The 18205-nt window shown below is 46.4% G+C and overlaps 1 protein-coding gene and 1 non-coding gene across 2 annotated transcripts in view; one reads left to right on the forward strand and one right to left on the reverse strand.

The window, feature by feature from the left end:
- Nucleotides 1-8351: 8351 nt before the first annotated feature.
- Nucleotides 8352-8515, forward strand: LOC123825327. The gene has a single exon (XR_006786873.1). It is a non-coding gene; the product is annotated as a U1 spliceosomal RNA (small nuclear RNA).
- Nucleotides 8516-11373: 2858 nt separating this feature from the next.
- The window catches only part of SNX6 (sorting nexin 6), a 61920-nt gene continuing 55088 nt past the window's right edge, over nucleotides 11374-18205 (reverse strand). Inside the window, exon 14 of the mRNA XM_045848547.1 lies at nucleotides 11374-12049. Coding sequence (XP_045704503.1) covers nucleotides 11996-12049 — 54 coding nt within the window. The 3' untranslated portion in view covers nucleotides 11374-11995. The remainder of the gene's footprint in view (nucleotides 12050-18205) is intronic.

An 18205-nucleotide genomic window follows, 5' to 3' on the forward strand; every position in this document is an offset into this window, starting at 1 on the left:
GAAAGAATGGGCAGGTACCAAGCCCTTTCTTCTCGACAATCCCAACGTCTCCCTCAAAACTATAAGTAAAGTAATACCTGCCTTTCTTCTCCCAGACCCTGACTCGGCTGCACTAATACATGACTGCGCTGAAATAGCTGACGAAGTGTATTCTAGCAGAATTGATTTACAGGACCATCCTTTAGAAGAAGCAGACTGGACTCTCTGTACAGGTGGAAGCAGTTATATGGACAAAGGAAGCAGAGAGGCTGAATATGCAGTTGTGACTCTTCAAGGAGTAGTGGAGGCCAAGGCCCTGCCACCAGGAACCTCTGCCCAGAAGGCTGAGCTGATCGCATTGACGAGGGCACTGGAATTATCACAGGAGAAAGAGTAAATGTGTACACCGACTCAGGGTATGCCTTTTTGATTTTGCATGCACATGGTTCGATCTGGAAAGAAAGAGGACTGTTAACCTCCAATAAAAAGGAAATTAAGCATGCAGCCGAAACTCTAAAGTTATTAGAGGCTGTCCAGGCACCTTTACAGGTGGCAGTCATGCACCGCCCGGGGCATCAAGGAGAGGGAACTGAAGTGGCTAGAGAAAGCAATCTGGCTGAACGGGCAACAAAAGAGGCTGCTGAAGGAATATTTATGATGCCATTAGTACTTGTTCTGGACTTGTCAAAATTTGACCCTGAATATTTGACTGCAGACTTAGAAAAAGTTAAGGAATGGAGTTTTAATGAAGAAGGTCCTGATAGCCAATAGAAAAGAATAAGAAAGGAGCTATACTGTTTTCCTGAACATTTAGTAGAGCCAGTCATAAAGCATTTGCACTAGGCCACACACTGTGGAAAAGACTCATCGACCACCTATGTCAACTGTGGCTCACAGGTCCCGGAATTTCTAAAGAAATAAGGAAGGTAATTGCTAGATGTGTTGTATGCCAGAAGAACAGCCCCCAAACAGAACCCCACCAAAAGAAAGAAGGAAAGCAATATCGAGGACAGTGCCCATTTGAGGACTGGCAAATAGACTTTACCCAGATGCCAAGGCTCCGAGGGTGGAAATATTTGTTAACCTTTGTGGACACCTTTTCAGGATGGGTAGAAGCCTATCCCACTGGAACAGAGAAATCTTCAGAAGTAGTAAAAGCATTATTGAAGGAAATAATCCCTCCCTTTGGTCTCCCTGACAGCATTCAGAGCAATAACAGACCTGCTTTTGTTTCAGAAATCACACAGAAGGTTGGTAAAATCTTAGGAATTAAGTGGAGACCCCAGGCTTCTGGAAAAGTAGAGAAAATGAACCACACCTTGAAGAGAAATATAGCCAAACTGTGTCAAGAAGCTCATCTTCATTGGGATCAAGCTTTACCTATTGCCCTGCTCAGGATAAGGGTGGCTCCTCGAAGTGGGATTCAGTTGAGTCCCTATGAAATTGTGTATGGGCGGCCATTTCAGCCTACAATAGGGGTAGGAGATATGTATATAGGTCAAGAAATGAAAGTAAAAAAATATGTGCAACATTTAAGTCAAACCCTAGCTGTAACTAATGACTTTGCCTGTCTTTGGGACTTCTCTCCCATAGGTCCACTGCATTCGTTCAAATCAGGAGATAAGGTGCCGCTCAAGGCCTAGAGGACAGGATCCCCAGAAAATCAACTAGAAGAAAAGTGGACTGGACCTTGGGATATACTCCTCACCACCCGGACTGCAGTGAAGCTGGCAGGAATAAAACCCTGGACTCATCACACCAGGATAAAGAAAGCACCAGAGGAACAATGGATCGCCGAGCCTCAGGAAGACCTGAAAGTCATCTTTCGGAAACAGTGACTTATGTTCTCTTCATTGCCTCCTGTTTAACCCCTTGTTATGGACAACTTATTCCATTCAAACGGGATGAAAACATCTGGGTATATTTGGCAAAAAATGTCCTGAATATTTCTGACTTTTGTCTTGCAGGAGGAACTTATGTAGAACAAACTTTCACTTCATGTCTTATAGGCATCGGTGCCCCTTTGGAAAGCCTTAGAAACTATACTGTGTTTAAGCATATTGAAAAGAAAATGACCTACTCTGACATTTATAATTGGGGACCGGTAGTAAATATAAAAGACAGGGAAATGTTTTCATTGAAAGTCGCTAATGTAGCCCCGGCTAGAGAATGTGTAATTTTTGTCAACTGCACTAAAAACTGTCTTGTGCTCTCAGCAGGTGTAAAAATGAATTGCACCACCACCACTGATGTATCTTATGCTTGTGCCCATGTTAAGCTGCCAACAGGATGGTTCCTGATTTGTGGAATGACAGTCTATTCTTATTGTAACCGGAAAAGATACCGGGCGTTCGGGCTGCCTGTCACTACCAAATCCAATAAGCAACGACAGTGATTGAATTTTTGATAGGCGCTTTATTCAGATGGCCAGCGATCTGAGAAGATGGCGGGTTCATACCCTTAACAAACCATCTTGCTCTTTCTTTCCCAGCCAGATCTTTTATAAGGGGGTTGGGGGAGGGCAAACAAGGTGTCAGCGAAAGCCTTTGAAATTCAACAAGTTGCCTCCAAGGGGGAAGGGTAGTCGCTTGCTTCTTCCTGGTACAGAGTCTCCAGACGGAGGTCATCTCCAGCCAGTGCCCCAGGAGGTCAACTGCTGAATCTCAGGTGCCAGGATGGGCCTTATCTGTAGTTACTGAAACAAAAACTTAACATACACATTACTTGCTAGATTTATGACTATTTACCTTAAGCTAAATTTTCCCAAGTCTTAAACCCCTATCATTATGTTCCAGCAGACAGCTCTGGGGGACCGTGCTCTCTGGGAAGACTGACGGTGTTTATGCCTCAGAAGCCCCACTTAACCCGGGTTTGACGGGATGTCTCCCGTACACCTGATTGCATCAGTGACTTACACTTCTTTAGCCCTGCTGAATACGTGTCTTTAACTATATTTGTAATGTCCACCATGGTAACTTATTTAATGTAGAAATGAGCAGATTAGCCTGCGCTGTGGCAAAAGCTTTGAATGCCACTTTGCAAGCCATCAGTGCCATTAGTCAAGAACTAAGACAAGTCAGAAAAGCAGTACTAGATGATTGTGCAGCTATAGACTGCCTTATTATAAGCATAATCATGGATGTGAAAAATTTAAAAGGGCTCTGCTGTTTTAACTGATAGTTCACAGCTCATAGAACAAAAAGTAAAGCAAGTAAATAATGTGATGTCTAATGTAAGACAGGGAGAAGGATTCTTTGGCATTGATTGGTCTAAACTAACCTCCTGGCTGCCCAGCATATCTGGTCTTCGAGAAGCTTTTATTGTTTTTATCCTTGTCATTTTCTTCAGTATCATATATACAGTATGCCTGCCCCCTTATGTAAGTCCGCAGTTAAGTGTGTTCCTAAAACCCCCGCTGAACAATCCAGCGCCCAGCAACAGGCACGGCAACAAAGTGAATACTTCCATAGGAAACTGATCTCATAGAAATGAGATAGCTTAATACTAACGGTCGGGAATGATAGGGGCTTAAGACTTGGGAAATTTTTAGCTTAAGGTAAATAGCCATAAATCTAGCAAGTAATGTGCATGTTAAACTTTTGTTTCAGAAACTACAGATAAGGCCCATCCTGGCACCTGAGAAAAAGCAGTCGACCTCCTGGGGGCTCTGGCTAGAGATTTCCGCCTGGAGACATCCGTGCAGGGAAGAAGCAGGCGACGGGACCGGAGGGGGGGGCGCGCGGCTAGTTGCCCAGGACAGAAATGCTGCAGCTGCTCAATTTCAAAGCTCTCACCGACCCTCGTTTTTTCCTCCCCCAACCCCCTTATAAAAGATCTGGCCAGGAAAGAAAGGGGAAGATGGTTTGTTAGGGTATGAACCCCCCATCTTCCCGGACTGCCGGCCATCTGAATAAAGCGCCCATAAAAGATTCAATCGCTGTCATTGCTTATTGGATTTGGTAGTGACAGGCAGCCCGAACGCTGGTGTCTTTTCCCATTGCAGAAACTAATTTGGGTTAAAGTAGGTTAGAGAGGTACGACAAACGGTGGCTGGTGTAGCTCAGTGGATTGAGTGCGGGCCTCCAAACCAAAGGGCCCCCGGGGTTCGATCCCCAGTCAGGGCCCATGCCTGGGTGGCCCGCCAGGTTCCCCCAGTTGTGGGGGGGGAGCATAAGAGGTAACCACACATTGATGTTTCTCTCCCTCTTTCTCCTTCCCTTCCCCTCTACTTAAAAAAAAACAATTCAAACTGTGAATTTGTGGAACAAAAATTTTTTTTTGGTTTTGCTAATTTTTTTTTCTTTTTTTTAAATATATTTTATTGATTATGCTATTACAGTTGTCCCATTTCCCCCTTCACTCCCCTCCACCCTGTACTCCCTCTCCCACCCACTTTCCCCCCCTTAGTTCATGTCCATGTGTCATACTTGTGAGTTCTTTAGCTTCTACATTTCCCGTACTATTCTTGCCCTCCCCCTATCTATTTTCAACCTACGTTCTATGCTACTTATTCTCTATACCTTTTCCCCCTCTCTCCTCCTCCCACCCCCCCCCCTGCTGCTAGCCCTCCATGTGCCCTCCATTTCTGTGGCTCTGTTCCTGTTCTAGTTGTTTACTTAGTTTCTTTTGGTTTTGCTTTAGGTGTGGTTGTTAATAATTGTGAGTTTGCTGTCCTTTTACTATACATGTCTTTTCTTTATCTTCTTTTCTTAGCTAAGTCCCTTTAGCATTTCATAAAATAAGGGCTTGGTGATGATGAACTCCTTTCACTTGACCTTATCTGAAAAGCACTTTATCTTCCCTTCCATTCTAAATGAGAGCTTTGCTGGATAGAGCAATCTGGGATGTAGGTCCTTGTCTTTCATGACTTGGAATATTTCTTTCCAGCCCCTTCTTGCCTGGAAGGTCTCTTTGGAGAAATCAGCTGACAGTCTGATGGGAACTCCTTTGTAGGTGACTGTCCCCTTATCTCTTGCTGCTTCTAGGATTCTCTCCTTCGTTTTTACCTGGGCTAATGTAATTATGATGTGCCTTGGTGTGTTTCTTCTTGGGCCCAGCTTCTTTGGGGCTCTCTGAGCTTCTTGGATTTCTTGGAAGACTGTTCCCTTTGCCAGATTGGGTTAAGTTCTCCTTTATTATTTGTTCAAATAACTTTTCCACTTGTTGCTCCTCCCCTTCTGGTACCCCTATAATTCGAATGTTGGAACGTTTAAAGGTGTCCTGGATGCTCTTAAGCTTTTCCTCGATATTTTGAATTCTTATTTCATCACGCTTTCCTGCTTGGTTGATTCTATCTTCCTTCTGGTCCACTGTATTGTTTTGAGACTCAGATTCCTTCCTTTCACCATTGGCTCTCCTCCGTGTATCTTCCTGCATCTCTTTTATGGTAACCTGCATCCTTTCATCTAAATTGCGCCCAAAGTCAACCAATTCCGTGAGCTTTCTGATCATCAGTGTTTTGAACTGTGCATCTGATAGACTGGCTATTTCTTGGTCGCTCAAAAGGATGTCCTGGGGGACTGATCTGTTCTGCTGGAAACATGTCTTGTCTTTCCCTGTCTCTCCTACTTATTTATTTACTTATTTATTTATTTATTTTCCGGTCTGGTTGCTCTTTTTACGGTGGGGGGCGGAGCCTTAGTTGTTCACCGGGGCTGGGCACCCCAGTCACTAGATTGTGATGTTATATGTGGGGGCGGGGCGGGGCGGGGGCGGGGGCGGGGGGTGGGGGGCGAACAATGGCGGCAGTTCGGTTCTCCTGGGCTCAGACATTTCCCTGGGATCCTGGGCTGCGAGCTCTGCCCTGGTCCACAATCGCTGCCTCACTGGTTCCCCCAGCCGCAGCTTGCACACTCAGGGATCACCGCTGCGTTCTTGCGCCCCCGATGGCTGTCGCGCCAATTTTGCGCCAAATTTCTCCCGACCTCCGCGCGCCGCCGACCCGCGCCAGCCCTGCGCCCTCCCGGCTCGTCGTCCCCTACCAGTCTGGATGTACGGGTCTACTTCAACTTCTTGGCTGTCCGACTTCCATTCAGATAAATCCTCTGACAGTTCTGAGTGATATTATATTTGTAAATTATTGTTGTTCTATTCTTGGTTGTGCGAGGAGGTACGGTGCGTTCACCTATTCCTCCATCTTGCCGGAAGTCCCTCAATTTGTGGAGCAAAATTTTAAAGAGAGAGACAGAGAGAGAGAGACATGATGACTGAATACACTGTGTGGTTTTGAGGGATTTTTCTTTGCTGTAAAGGGCATCATAGGGACAGCCGATAAAAATTGAAGAATGTCCCCCTAGCTGGGTAGATCAGATGCGTCAAGGTTGTGGGTTTGATACCCCGCCGCCAGGGCACATACGGGAATCATCCAATGAATGCATAAATAAGTGAAAAACAAAATCCATCTCTCTCTCTCCCACCTCACCCTTTCCTTTCCCTCTACAAAACCAATTGTAAAAATTGAAAATAGAAAGTTGAATAATGCCTGTAGTGTAAATAATAATAATAATAATAATAATAATAATATTGTATCAGTGTTAATTTCTTGATGTTTATAATTGCATTGGGGTTAGGTAAGAGAATCCTGTGGTTTTAGGAAATGTTACCGAACAAAAGTGGGGTTTGGCTTCTCGCCACCACCCACAGGCAAATTCCGGAGGCAGAGGTTTCTGGAGGGGATGGCAAGCTCCCGCCTCAAAGCCCATCCCCTCCAGAACAACCAGAGGAAAACCCAGCCACCCTCTGCCAGACCAACCCAAGGCTGCGCCCCGAGTTCCTTCTCCCATTTAGAAATACCGCCCCCCCTCGGAAACCGCAGGCGACTGCCACACAATCATCCAGGTGCCTTGTTCCCGTCTGCAGTCCGGCTTCAGGCTCCTTCCTGGAGTCCCACGTGTATGGCCTCTGCCGCCATCAGCCACGTGGCTTTCAGGGCCAGAAAGGTCTCAGGAGCCCCAGGAGCCCCCGCCCCCCGCAATCTGAGGCCACCAAGTCCCCGAGGTGCGTCAAAGAAACGTCTCCTCTGCCCCTTTCCTCGGTCTCTACAACTCCCAACCCAAACTTCCACGCGCTCGAGGAGGGTAGCCCCGCCCAACCAATCCGGTGTTTTCCCCACGCTAGACTGACAGGTCTTTCTCCCGCACAGCATTCCCCGCTGCAGCCATCTTGACCTCCAAGTTACATGCGCGCTGCTGCCTCCTCGGCTCCCACGTCCAACCAGGGTCGGGAAGGAAATAGGAGGGCTTTCCCCTTAGCCAGACATTCCACCGGACTTGCGCAGGCTCAGCGCAAAGACTTCCTCCCGCAGGGTCTAGCGAGGAGGGAGGGGGTCTCCGCCCCTCCTCCCGCAGCTAGCCTCCTGCGGCTCCTCCCGTCTGAAATACGCACGAAGAAAGGACACGCCCTGAAACACCCGACCATCAAAAAGGATGCTACCGTACGTAGCATCCTGGGGTCTTCGCGAGGCTGGAACCTTCCCTGGCCCTCTAGGCCTGCCTCTTGCCTTGCTCTGCTCCAATTGCACTGACCATTCGGGAACACACCGCAGTTCAATCCTTTTGCTCACATGTAGGGAGGAAGCACCATGCTAACCTCCACTCGATCTCAAGAAAGACTCTTGTATGGAAGAAAAGGATAAACCCGGGAGGCCTGAAAGAGGCAGCCTACCCCCCCCGGACGAAAGTGTGACATTTCTGTTCATCCGATTTTCAAAGGCAAGGAACACCCCTCTCCGACCCACAAGCCTGCCACAAGTCTGCCTCGGGAATGGAGCCTTGACCGGACATTCTGTTCAAATTTTCCTTTCACTGCTGCGAGATTAGGTTACTACGTAATCTGAAAGACCTGGAATGAGGATTAAAACAGTTTCGTGTTAAATTGGTGACGAAACTCGGACTTTAGTATTTAATTGACACTCGGTTGCGCGCCCTTTTCGCTTTTAAAAGAAGGCGAGAGCCGGACTCCTGAGCCACTGCCTCGGTGGGGCCGTGACCGCTGGGCGCACGGTGCGGCGAGATCACGTCCTGCCGGGTCGGCACTCCTCGCCTTGCAGCCACCCATCCTCGACAGGCCCCGGGGAGAATGCAGGACACCGCGCCGGGAAGGTCACCATGCAGGGGGTGGGGCGCCTGTGTGCGCCTGTGCGTGTCTCGTGTATGCAGATGAGCAGGTGCGCAGAGGCTGCCGGTCATATTCCGTCTGCGACTCCGCGTCCCGCATCCCGAGACGCAAATGCAGCCGAGGTGGTTCTCACGGTGGGCAGGTTTGGGGTGGGGGACGCTCAGGCGGCGAGGGTGCGGAGGCGGCGTGAGAAAGGTTACCTCGGGTGTAAAGGGAGGCGAGCGTGAGGGTTCGCAGGGAGGCGGGCAGAGCAACTCATACTTACCTGGCAGGGGAGATACCATGATCACGAAGGTGGTTTTCCCAGGGCGAGGCTTATCCATTGCACTCCGGATGTGCTGACCCCTGCGATTTCCCCAAATGTGGGAAACTCGACTGCATAATTTGTGGTAGTGGGGGACTGCGTTCGCGCTCTCCCCTGGCTTCTTGGTGTCACAATGTTAGACTGTGGCTCTTTGCATGGGAGCAAGGTTGCGCATGCTCTCTTTAGTTCTTTGGTATCAGAGTGGTTTTTTCTCTCCTTCGCTTGCTCGCTATCTGCAGCTATTCCACTTTTTCAGGATGTTTTCTACGTGAGGAAGATTCCTTTTCCGCTAGGTGAATGAAAAGCGTGCAGGAGCTCTTCCACACTTCCGCTTGCACGAAGTTGTAAGGCGTCTGCCCAAAACAAAAAAGGGCCGCTGGTTGGGGGTGGGTCGTCCAGGCTGGGATTGAGAGCAATGTGAAAACTCAGTCGGTGTGGGCGGAGGTTGGGGTATATGGTGTTTCTGCCCCCAGGCAGCTTAATGTAAGGTTCAGGTGAGACTGCACTCCCTGGTTGACAGGCCTGGAGTCGCTTCCTTATTCTCCCACACCCCTTATCCTTTTAAAGCCGTGTCCGTGTTCCTTCTCCCATTTTGTTTTACTCTTTTCTCCATAGTGCCCCCGCTTCAAATAAAGATCAGGTTAAGCTCAACTTGGATGGTTTTACTGCGAAACATTAAGAATAGTCCTGGCCAGTGTGGCTCCTTTGGTTGGATGGTACTCTCATAGAACGAAAGGTCGCAGATTCCATTCCCCGTCAGGGCACACATACCCAGGTTGCAGTTCGATCCTCGAGTGACGGAAAAACAACCAACCCATTAAGTAAGAATATTGTATAAGCTTTTCCAAACTAGGTGCTGCCAGTCTCTGAGCCCCACTGGTCTACAGTACAGGTCTGACTCACTTTGTTTTGCAGTTTCTTCTCCTGCCATCCTCCACTCTCAACACAAGCCCCTCATCGCCCTAGCCAGCATGGCTCACTTGCTTGGTCGTCTGCTGCAAAGCAGACAAGTTGCTGGTTCGATCCCAGTCAGGGCAAATGCTTGGGTCGCGGGCCCTCCAGCAAGAGGCAACCAATGGGTGTTTCTCTTTCTCCCTCCCTTTCCCTTTCTCTTAAAAAAAAAAAATCTTAAAAAATATGTAAATAAATAACGATAATAAAAGTTTCTCCTCGCACATTCCCCTGGTTCCCACCCAACTATGGACTCCCCCAGGCTGGCTATTTTTATTGGGGCCAAACAAGCAGTGAGCTATGGGATACCAAAGTTTGTTCTGAAGATGCAAAGTAGAATCTTTCCTAAGTATGTCCTTGAGGGAGTGACATATTCTTTACCTAATTTACAGGATTTGCTTGTGAGAAGACCCTTGCCAAATGCAGTGGTCAACTCATTCATATATTAAGCAACCCTCTGCTCCCTGCCCCCACACTGCTGCTTCCAGTCTACCCCCACTCCAATTAGTGCTCTTCAAGTGTAAGGGGCCAAGGGATGCACCCTCCGCTCTACCTCCTTCCCCCCAAGGTCACCTTGGCACAAGCAGAGGAACTGATGGACACGTATAGGTTTTTGCCCTGTACTTGCGATTTCTTAGCATTTATAGAGCGCCTTCACATTTCCAAAGCACTGTACCAACATTTATTAATCCTCACAACACCCCTGTGAGGTAGGTCAATATGTCCTTCATAGAGAAACCGAAGCAGAAAGAGGTCAAGAGAACCTGCTTGAGGCCACAAGGGCACCCTGTGATGAAGGAACCCCACCGAACCCAGAAGCTGGGCTTCTCCATCCCACATCCACTCACTTGGTAAGCATTGCATGGGCATATTTTCACCGGTGAAGGTGACATGAAGGACAAAACAGAGCTCTCTCAGTCAACAGAAAAATCAACAGTTCAAATGGCATCGGAGAACATCAGGTAAGGACCGAAACATTAACCAGCACGGCAGTGAGGCTGCCGGGGAAGACCGGAATCATCCTGACCAGCCTTGGGACCTGGGCCAGGCATTCTTCAGGATGGCTTGGGAAGACGTTTGCAAACTACGAAGGGTGACCAACCCAAACCAGCCTGTGGTTTCCAAAGGGGGGAAAACTTTAGAAAAAGACTGTGGTGCCTTGACTGGCGTGGCTTTGGTTGGGCGCCGTCCTGTGAAGTGAAAGGTGTGTTTCCATTCCCTGTCAGGGCACGCGCCTGGGTTGCAGGCCAGGTGCCCGGTTGGGGTGCCTCGATCAACCGATCGACCGGTGTTCCTCTTTCACGTCGATGTTTCTCTCCCTCTTTCTCCCTCCCTTCCTCTCTCTCTAAAAATAAAGAAAACCTTAAAAAGGACAATGGAAAAAAAAACCCAACCTCTCAATCTAATTTTTAAATAAGCACGGCATAACGTTCACTCACATTACAAGCGCTGTTCCCATAGCAGACTTCTCTCTCTACACACGGACCTATACACTGGCACGACTACCAAAGGGCTCGGTGGCCTGCGTCACATGGTTCTTTGGCCACACCGAGGGTGGAATCCAGGAAACCGTAACAGGCCATGTCGTCGGCTCCTGTATTTTAAAAAGAGCTGTCCTTCTGCCCTGACTGGCGTGGCTCAGTGGACTGGGTGTCCTTCCACAAACTGAAAGGGTGCCTGCCGATTTGACTCCCAATTCAGGGCACATGGCTGGCTTGGTCCCCGTTGGGGGTGTGCAAATGGCAACTGGTAACTCTTGCTCTCTCCCTTCCCCTCTCTCGGGGGTGGAAAAACAAGAAAAGAGAAGCTGTCCTCTCTATCCTGCCTCTGCCCAATTCTATCTTCTATGAAGGGCTAAAAGCATAGCAGCAGCTCATTCTGTTTCCAAAGGGATTGGTGAACTTGGTTCAATACGTCACTTTTACAGGAAATACCAAAAAACTAAGACCTGCTCTGTAAATCATGACACCGGAGTAGATTTATTATAGCTAATCCAGATTGTAGAGTGATACAATGACACAGAGTTAAAAACCATCACTGTTATCACGGTTTATTCGACAATAGTTGGTTTAGTCTACAAGTTTAAGGCAAACATACTAATGCATTTGCTTTTCTTCAGAAATCATACTTAGAAAGATTACATAAAGTCTGTCCCAAAATTTCTAAGAAATATTCATTAATTAAAAATAAGTCTGATTAAGATGCTTTACCAGGATACATGAACAAACAAAAGGAAATGGCAATCTTTATCTTGTTTGAAGAATATATTTTGAAAGGGTTAAACTTCAGAAATCACTTAAAGGTAAATAAGATTGGCAGCCATAAGGAATACTATTCATAAAATAAACACAGTTATAGAGGCTACTTAAAAAAAAGACTGGACTTTGGGCTTTTGAAAAGGAGGCGCGCACGAGCCACGACGACCGCCCCTGGGGGGAGCAGCAGGTGCAGGAGCGCAGCGGCGACCGCGGGCCCGCAGCACCCGTGGACAGCAGCGCTCCGCCGCTTCTCAGAAAGGAGAGGAGATGCACTTTGTCAGCTGCTGCTTTTGCTTCCAGTGAAAGAGTAAATGCCTAACATCATTAAGAAAACAGAAGTAAAGTCTGAAGGAAGGCAGCCCTTTTTAAACCGAGGGTGGAGTGTGGCCTATGTGTCTCCATTTAACACCGCCAGGCAGTTCTGCAGCAACTGCAGGTTACCCTGCAAAGGAAGGGAGACAGTCAACGATGCAGTTCAGACAGTTCAGAAGAGCCTTGTTGAAAAATACAAAGTGTTAGAAATCACATAACTTTTAATTTGTTAAGATATAAGAATTCTGGAAATAGCTACTTATTATAACAAAGGTTCGAAGACATGAAGTTATATTACCTGTTTCACGTACGCTGTTTTCCACACACTAGATTCTTCATCTAAATTTCCATCTAGACTGACACGCGTGTTTTGATTTGGCACGTTTCAATGAGGGAGAAAACGTGCCCTTCGTGTCCAAGTTAAACTACTGAACATTTTCTGACTGTGAGACAGGCTCTCATCACTTTCCTTTAGCCATTAACGTACGTGTCAGCGTAGATTTATAGCAGTTTTTACAAAAAGAGTAAGATTACATACAAAAGGAATTAATCAAATTCATGCCCAACTACCCATTTGCAAAACATGTAAACCGCCATCCAAATTTTAGAGACGCGTAAAGACAAATTTAGGTACAGGGTCGGGCAAAGTAGGTTTACAGCTGTGAATGCGCAAAACACTTTATTCTCGTATTGTTATTTGTAATTACTGTAGTGTTTTCCATACCAAGTGTAAACCTGCTTTTTTGCCCCACCTGAATATGCAGATGACATCATACATAAATGGGGGTGAAGGAAAACCTCTTTTTTTTTAATTAAAAAATATACATTTATTTTACTCTGTGAGAGAGGGGGAGGGAGGGAAAGAGAGAGGGAGCGAAACATCGGGTGGTTGTCTCTTGCACCCTGGCCCGCAACCCAGGCCTGTGGGGGGAGGGGGGGGCCCTCCCCACTGGGAATCAAACTGACCACCTTTTGACTTGCGGGACAACGCCCAACCACCTGAGCCCCACCGGTCAGGTCAGAAAACATCTTCCTTCAAGGAGAGAGTCAACCAAAATGTATAATGAATGATGGAATTGGAAAATGACCATTAGGCAGCCATCGTGACAGTATCTGATTCGGGCAAAAATCATCAATAGGTGCTAAAATGCCAATGCTGCAGCCGTTAGCTATGTGCGGCTAGATATAGTTTACATTTCTGTTCATCAAAAGTAAATACAAGCTCCGTCCCTCAGTGGCACTGCCCACATTTCAAGTGTCTGATGGCCACACGAGGCCAGTGGCTACCACGATGGACGGCGGTGACTGAGTGATGAGACAGTTAGGCGATTAAAAACACTCCTTGATTCCAAAGCATAAAACAGTAACTTGCCCCTGAGAAACCTGCAGATATCACTTCAACCAAATGATCCAAGTTATAAACAGCCCGTGCCTCATCACATAATGCAGTGAGAAGACACGAGCATCGCTTTTGTGGTATTTCTGCCGAAAATGCGTAACCTAAACCCGATAACGAGACCCAAATCGAGGGGCATTCAGTAGGTCTACGCTTTCAGCAGCGGCGTCCCAGTGTTGTGTAATACAGAGACTCAGGGACTTCTCCGGATTAGAGGAGTCTTAAAAGACATGCACCGAAACGCAACACAGTATCTGGAGTTGTCTTTTGCTGGTAAGGACCTTACCGGGACGACTGTTGGAATGTCAATAAAGGCCTGTGGATTAGATAAGCATTGGATCAATTTTAACTTTCTGATCTTTATTGCTGTCGTGACAACTTTTAGGAGATTCACACTGAAGTGTTTAAGAGTGAAGAGGCATAGTACCTGCAACTCACTCAAATGGCTTAAGGCAAAATGAGGTGTGTCCCGATGTGTGGGTGTGTCTCTGTCTGTCAGCAAAGAGGAGGGACAAAGCAAATGTGATCATCTGAACATTTGGGGAAATCTGGGTGGAAAGCAACCAGAAAAATCCAATTCTTTGGATTTTTCACTTCAACCAAATGATCCAAGTTATAAACAGCCCGTGCCTCATCACATAATGCAGTGAGAAGACACGAGCATCGCTTTTGTGGTATTTCTGCCGAAAGTGCGTAACCTAAACCCAATAACGAGACCCAAATCGAGGGGCATTCAGTAGGTCTACGCTTTCAGCAGCGGCGTCCAATTCTTTGGATTTTTCTTAGAACTCTCTGAAAGTCTGAAATTAAGTGAACGTACACATTTAACAATGGGGGGGGCAGCAAATCAACACACAGTGACACATGGTCTTAAAGGTATATTCCTTAAGCCGACTCTTAGTCAAAGGGTGCACAGCCTGCACTGTGACACGCGGCCACGCTGCCTCGCAAAAGAGCGTGCGCCGACCCACGCCTTACCAACGGGGCATTCGAGGGCTCACTTCACAGCCCCCAGCCAGGGTCATCACTTTTTTTTTTTTTAACTGCCCTTGTCGTACATTCATACTTCGTTAGTAAAGAATCCGAAACTATTTTCAAGGACACAAATGTGACCTAACTAGGTTTCTGTTATGACAACATTTCAATGACGTGACAGCACATATCCCAGTTATAACAGATGAAATCCAAAGTAGCGTCCAACCATCTTGCTGTGAATGTAACCAATGTCTAGTCTTTTTGGAATAGTTGACGTGAATTCTGGGACTAAAGCGGCACCCTGTTCAGACTTACAAATTCCTTCAGAAACCTCACACAGAGCAGGGTTTCTCAACCCCAGCCGCCCCGATCTTTTGGACCGTATAAGCCCTTCTTCCTGCGTGCGGCGTCCTGTGCGTGGCGGGATGCTCAGCGGCATCCCCGGCCTCTCCCCACCCCCGGTCGTGACAACCACAAACGTCTCCAGGAACTGCTAAATGTCTCCTGGGAGGCAACACTGAACATAAAGGACACATTTCAGAAAGGGTTTGAAAAGGCATAAAATCCAGAAACCAGAGGTTGACATCAATGTACGCTAGGAGTCAGCAAACTTTTCCTGTCAAGGGCTGAGCAGGAAACCTTTTAGACTTTGAGAGACACCGGGTCTCTCTCAACTACTCACCTTTGCAAAAGCAATCACAAAGCATAATGCATGAGTTTGGCTCTGTTACAGTAACATTTTATTTATAGATTAAATTCGAGTTTCATATAATATATCACATGCAATGAAACAGCTGTCTTCTTTTTGTAACTTAAGTAACCATTCAAACACATAAACATCATTCCCGGTTGATAGGCTGTAGTTGGCCAACCCCTTCTTGATCCGGAACAAAATCCTCGGGAGCTTATAACCTCTTTCGGAACATTAGAAACCAACACGGGGCTCGGTAAATACACACCATGCCAAGCTTATCTAAACATTTTCTTCTTTTTTAAAAAATATTTTATCGATTATGGTATTACAGTTGTCCCATTTTTTTCTCCCCTTTATTCTCCTCTGCCCTGCACCTCCCTCTCCCACCAGCGCTCCCCACCCCCTTAGTTCACGTCCACAGGTCGTACCCATAGGTTCTTTGGCTTCTACATTTCCCATGCTGTTCTCAACCTCCCCCTGTCTGTGTTGTACCTACCATTTATGCTTCTAATTCCCGGTACCTTTCCCCCCCATTCTCCCCCCTACTCCTTCCCGCTGATAACCCTCCATGTGATCTCCAGTTCTGTGACTCTGTTCCTGTTCTAGTTGTTTGCCTAGTTTGGTTTCGTTCTTAGGTTCAGCTGTTGACAGTTGTGAGTTCATTATCATTTTAATGTTCATAGTTTTGATCATCTTCTTTTCCTTAGATTAAGTCCCTTTAACATTTCATATAATAAGGGCTTGGGGATGATGAGCTCCTTTCACTTGACCTTATATCTGGGAAGCACTTTATCTGCTCCCCCATCCTAAATCATAGCTCTGCTGGATAGAGTAATCTTGGATGTAGGTCCTTGCCTTTCTAGACCTCAAAGACTTCTTTCCAGCCCCTTCTTGCCTGCAAGGTTTCTTTTGAGAAATCAGCTGATAGTCTTATGGGAAATTCTTCGTAGGCCCTTTCCTCTTGCTGCTTTTAAGATTCTCTCCCTATCTTTCATCTTGGGTAACGTAATTCTGATGTGCCTCGGTGTGTGCCTCCTTCGGTCCAACTTCTTTGGGACTCTCTGAGCTTCCTGGACTTCCTGGAAGTCTATTTCCCTCGCCGGCTTAGGAAAGTTCTCCTCCATTCCCTTTTCAAATTAGTTTTCCATTTCTTGCTCTTCCTCTTCTCCTTCTGGCACCCCTACGTTCCCGGATGTTGGAACGTTTAAAGCTGTCCCAGGGGTTCCTAAGCCTCTCCTCATTTTTCTGAATTCTTGTTTCTTCACTCTGTTCTGGTTGAATGTTTATTTCTTCCTTCTGCTCCAAGTCATTGATCTGGATCCTGGGGTCCTTCCCTTCACTCTTGGTCCCCTGTATAGTTTTCCTTATTCCCTTTGCAGAACCTTCACTTCTTCCTCCATTTTGTCACCATACTCAACCATTTCTTGAGCATCCTGATGACCAGTGTTTTGAACTCTGCACCTGATAGATTGGCTGTCTCTTCATCACAGTTCTATTTTTTGTAACTTTGATCTGTTTTCATTTGCGCCATATTTCTTTGTCTTTATGCACCTGATATGTTGTAAGGGGTGAAGCCTTAGGTATTCACCAGGGTGGGGCAACCCAGTTTGCTGCATTGTGTTGCTGTCTGTGGGTGAGGGGTCCCTCAGGGAACAATGTTGCTTGATCAACTCTCGGTTAGCTTTCAGTCACTTCCCTCACTACCCACAAGCACATTGGGCCCTTCTGGTGTAGATTCCCAGGTGGGTGGGTTTGTGTGTCTTCTAGGACCCTGTGGTTCTCTCCTACGAGCTCTCCTGTGAGGCTGGATGTTTCTCCTGTTGCTGCAACTCCCACAGGTTTTTACTGCCAGAGGTTTTGAAGCTTTATTTCCCCACCATGGAACCCTGGGTTGCACAGTCTGTCTCGCTTCCTAGTTGTTCCTCCCAGTTTATCTGCACACAAACGTGGGACCACCCAGTCCACCAGCCGCCGCCTTGTTGCAAGTCCTCTCTGCATCAGCTGCCCGCCTCCAATCCTACCTGTCTGGATGAATGTTTCTACTTTAACTCTTTGGTTGTCAGACTTGCAAACAGTTCGAGTGTCTGGCAGTTCTGGTTATTTGTTTTTAAATTTGTTGTTGTCCTCCTTTTTGTTGTGAGAGAAGGCAAAGTGTATCTACATATGTGTCCTTCTTGACCAGAAGTCTAAACATTTTCTTTTGATGGCGTTGTTAGACCAAGAAATCAGATAACATATATCTTGATTTTAATGAAAAATTTGGTTCTTGGGTAAAATCAAGAGATGATAGTTGATGATACTGTACTATAAACAGGTGAATTCATAACTATCTGAATAACTGTAACCAGAAAAATTCAGGCTCTTTCTCCTCGGTAAACACATATCATTAGTTTTGGCTCAAATAAACTTAGAAAACTTCTCTACAGGTTTGGATATTCTCATATCGACATACTGTATTCCCTCTATGCCTGTTCTGGGTTGAATTGTGCCCTGCCCCCGAAACAAACAAAACTATAACCAAAGAATATTAACTAATAAGTTAATACCAATTAGTGCAAAAGAAAGGGAACTAAAAATTTAGCCTTTTTTGGTGCCTTGTACTTTTATAATTAGATTAACGAATATTGATCCCTTTGGTCCTGGATCATTCTTTTAAATTAAAATTTGGCCTTGACTGTTGTGGCTTAGTGGGTTGGGTGTTGTCCTGCAAATTGAGAGGTAGCCGGTTCAGTTCCTGGTCAGGTCACATGCCTAGGCTGCAGTCCAGGTCCCTGGTTTGGGCATGTAAGAGGCAACTGATTGACATTTCTTTCCCTCCTCCTTCTCTACCTCCCCTCCCCTCTCTCTCTCTCTGAAAATAAATAAAATCTTTCAGAAAGTTTCAATAAAGACATAAAAGGCAAGTTCATACAAATTACAAATGTCTACCACTTTGTACAAATAATTAGTATAGTAGTAAATGCTACATGATCAAATCCTATTTTTAAAAGATATGAGTGTTCTGGTCTAAAACTACCTATCTAAAATGTAACAGCTATAAATAGAGCTGTTAAATTGCTCAGTAAATAAAAAAAAATCCTAGAGATCTTTTGCACAATGTAAGTGTACTGAACAGCACTGGACAATACACTTAAAAATGGTGAATGCCCTGGCTGGGTAGCTCAGTTGGTTAGGACATCTTCTCAGTACACCAAAGTTGCAGGTTCAAAAGCTGCAGCTGC

The sequence above is a fragment of the Phyllostomus hastatus genome, unplaced genomic scaffold (genome assembly GCF_019186645.2).
Source record: "Phyllostomus hastatus isolate PE091 unplaced genomic scaffold, TTU_PhHast_1.1 phas_contig_62, whole genome shotgun sequence".
Lineage (NCBI taxonomy): Eukaryota > Metazoa > Chordata > Mammalia > Chiroptera > Phyllostomidae > Phyllostomus > Phyllostomus hastatus.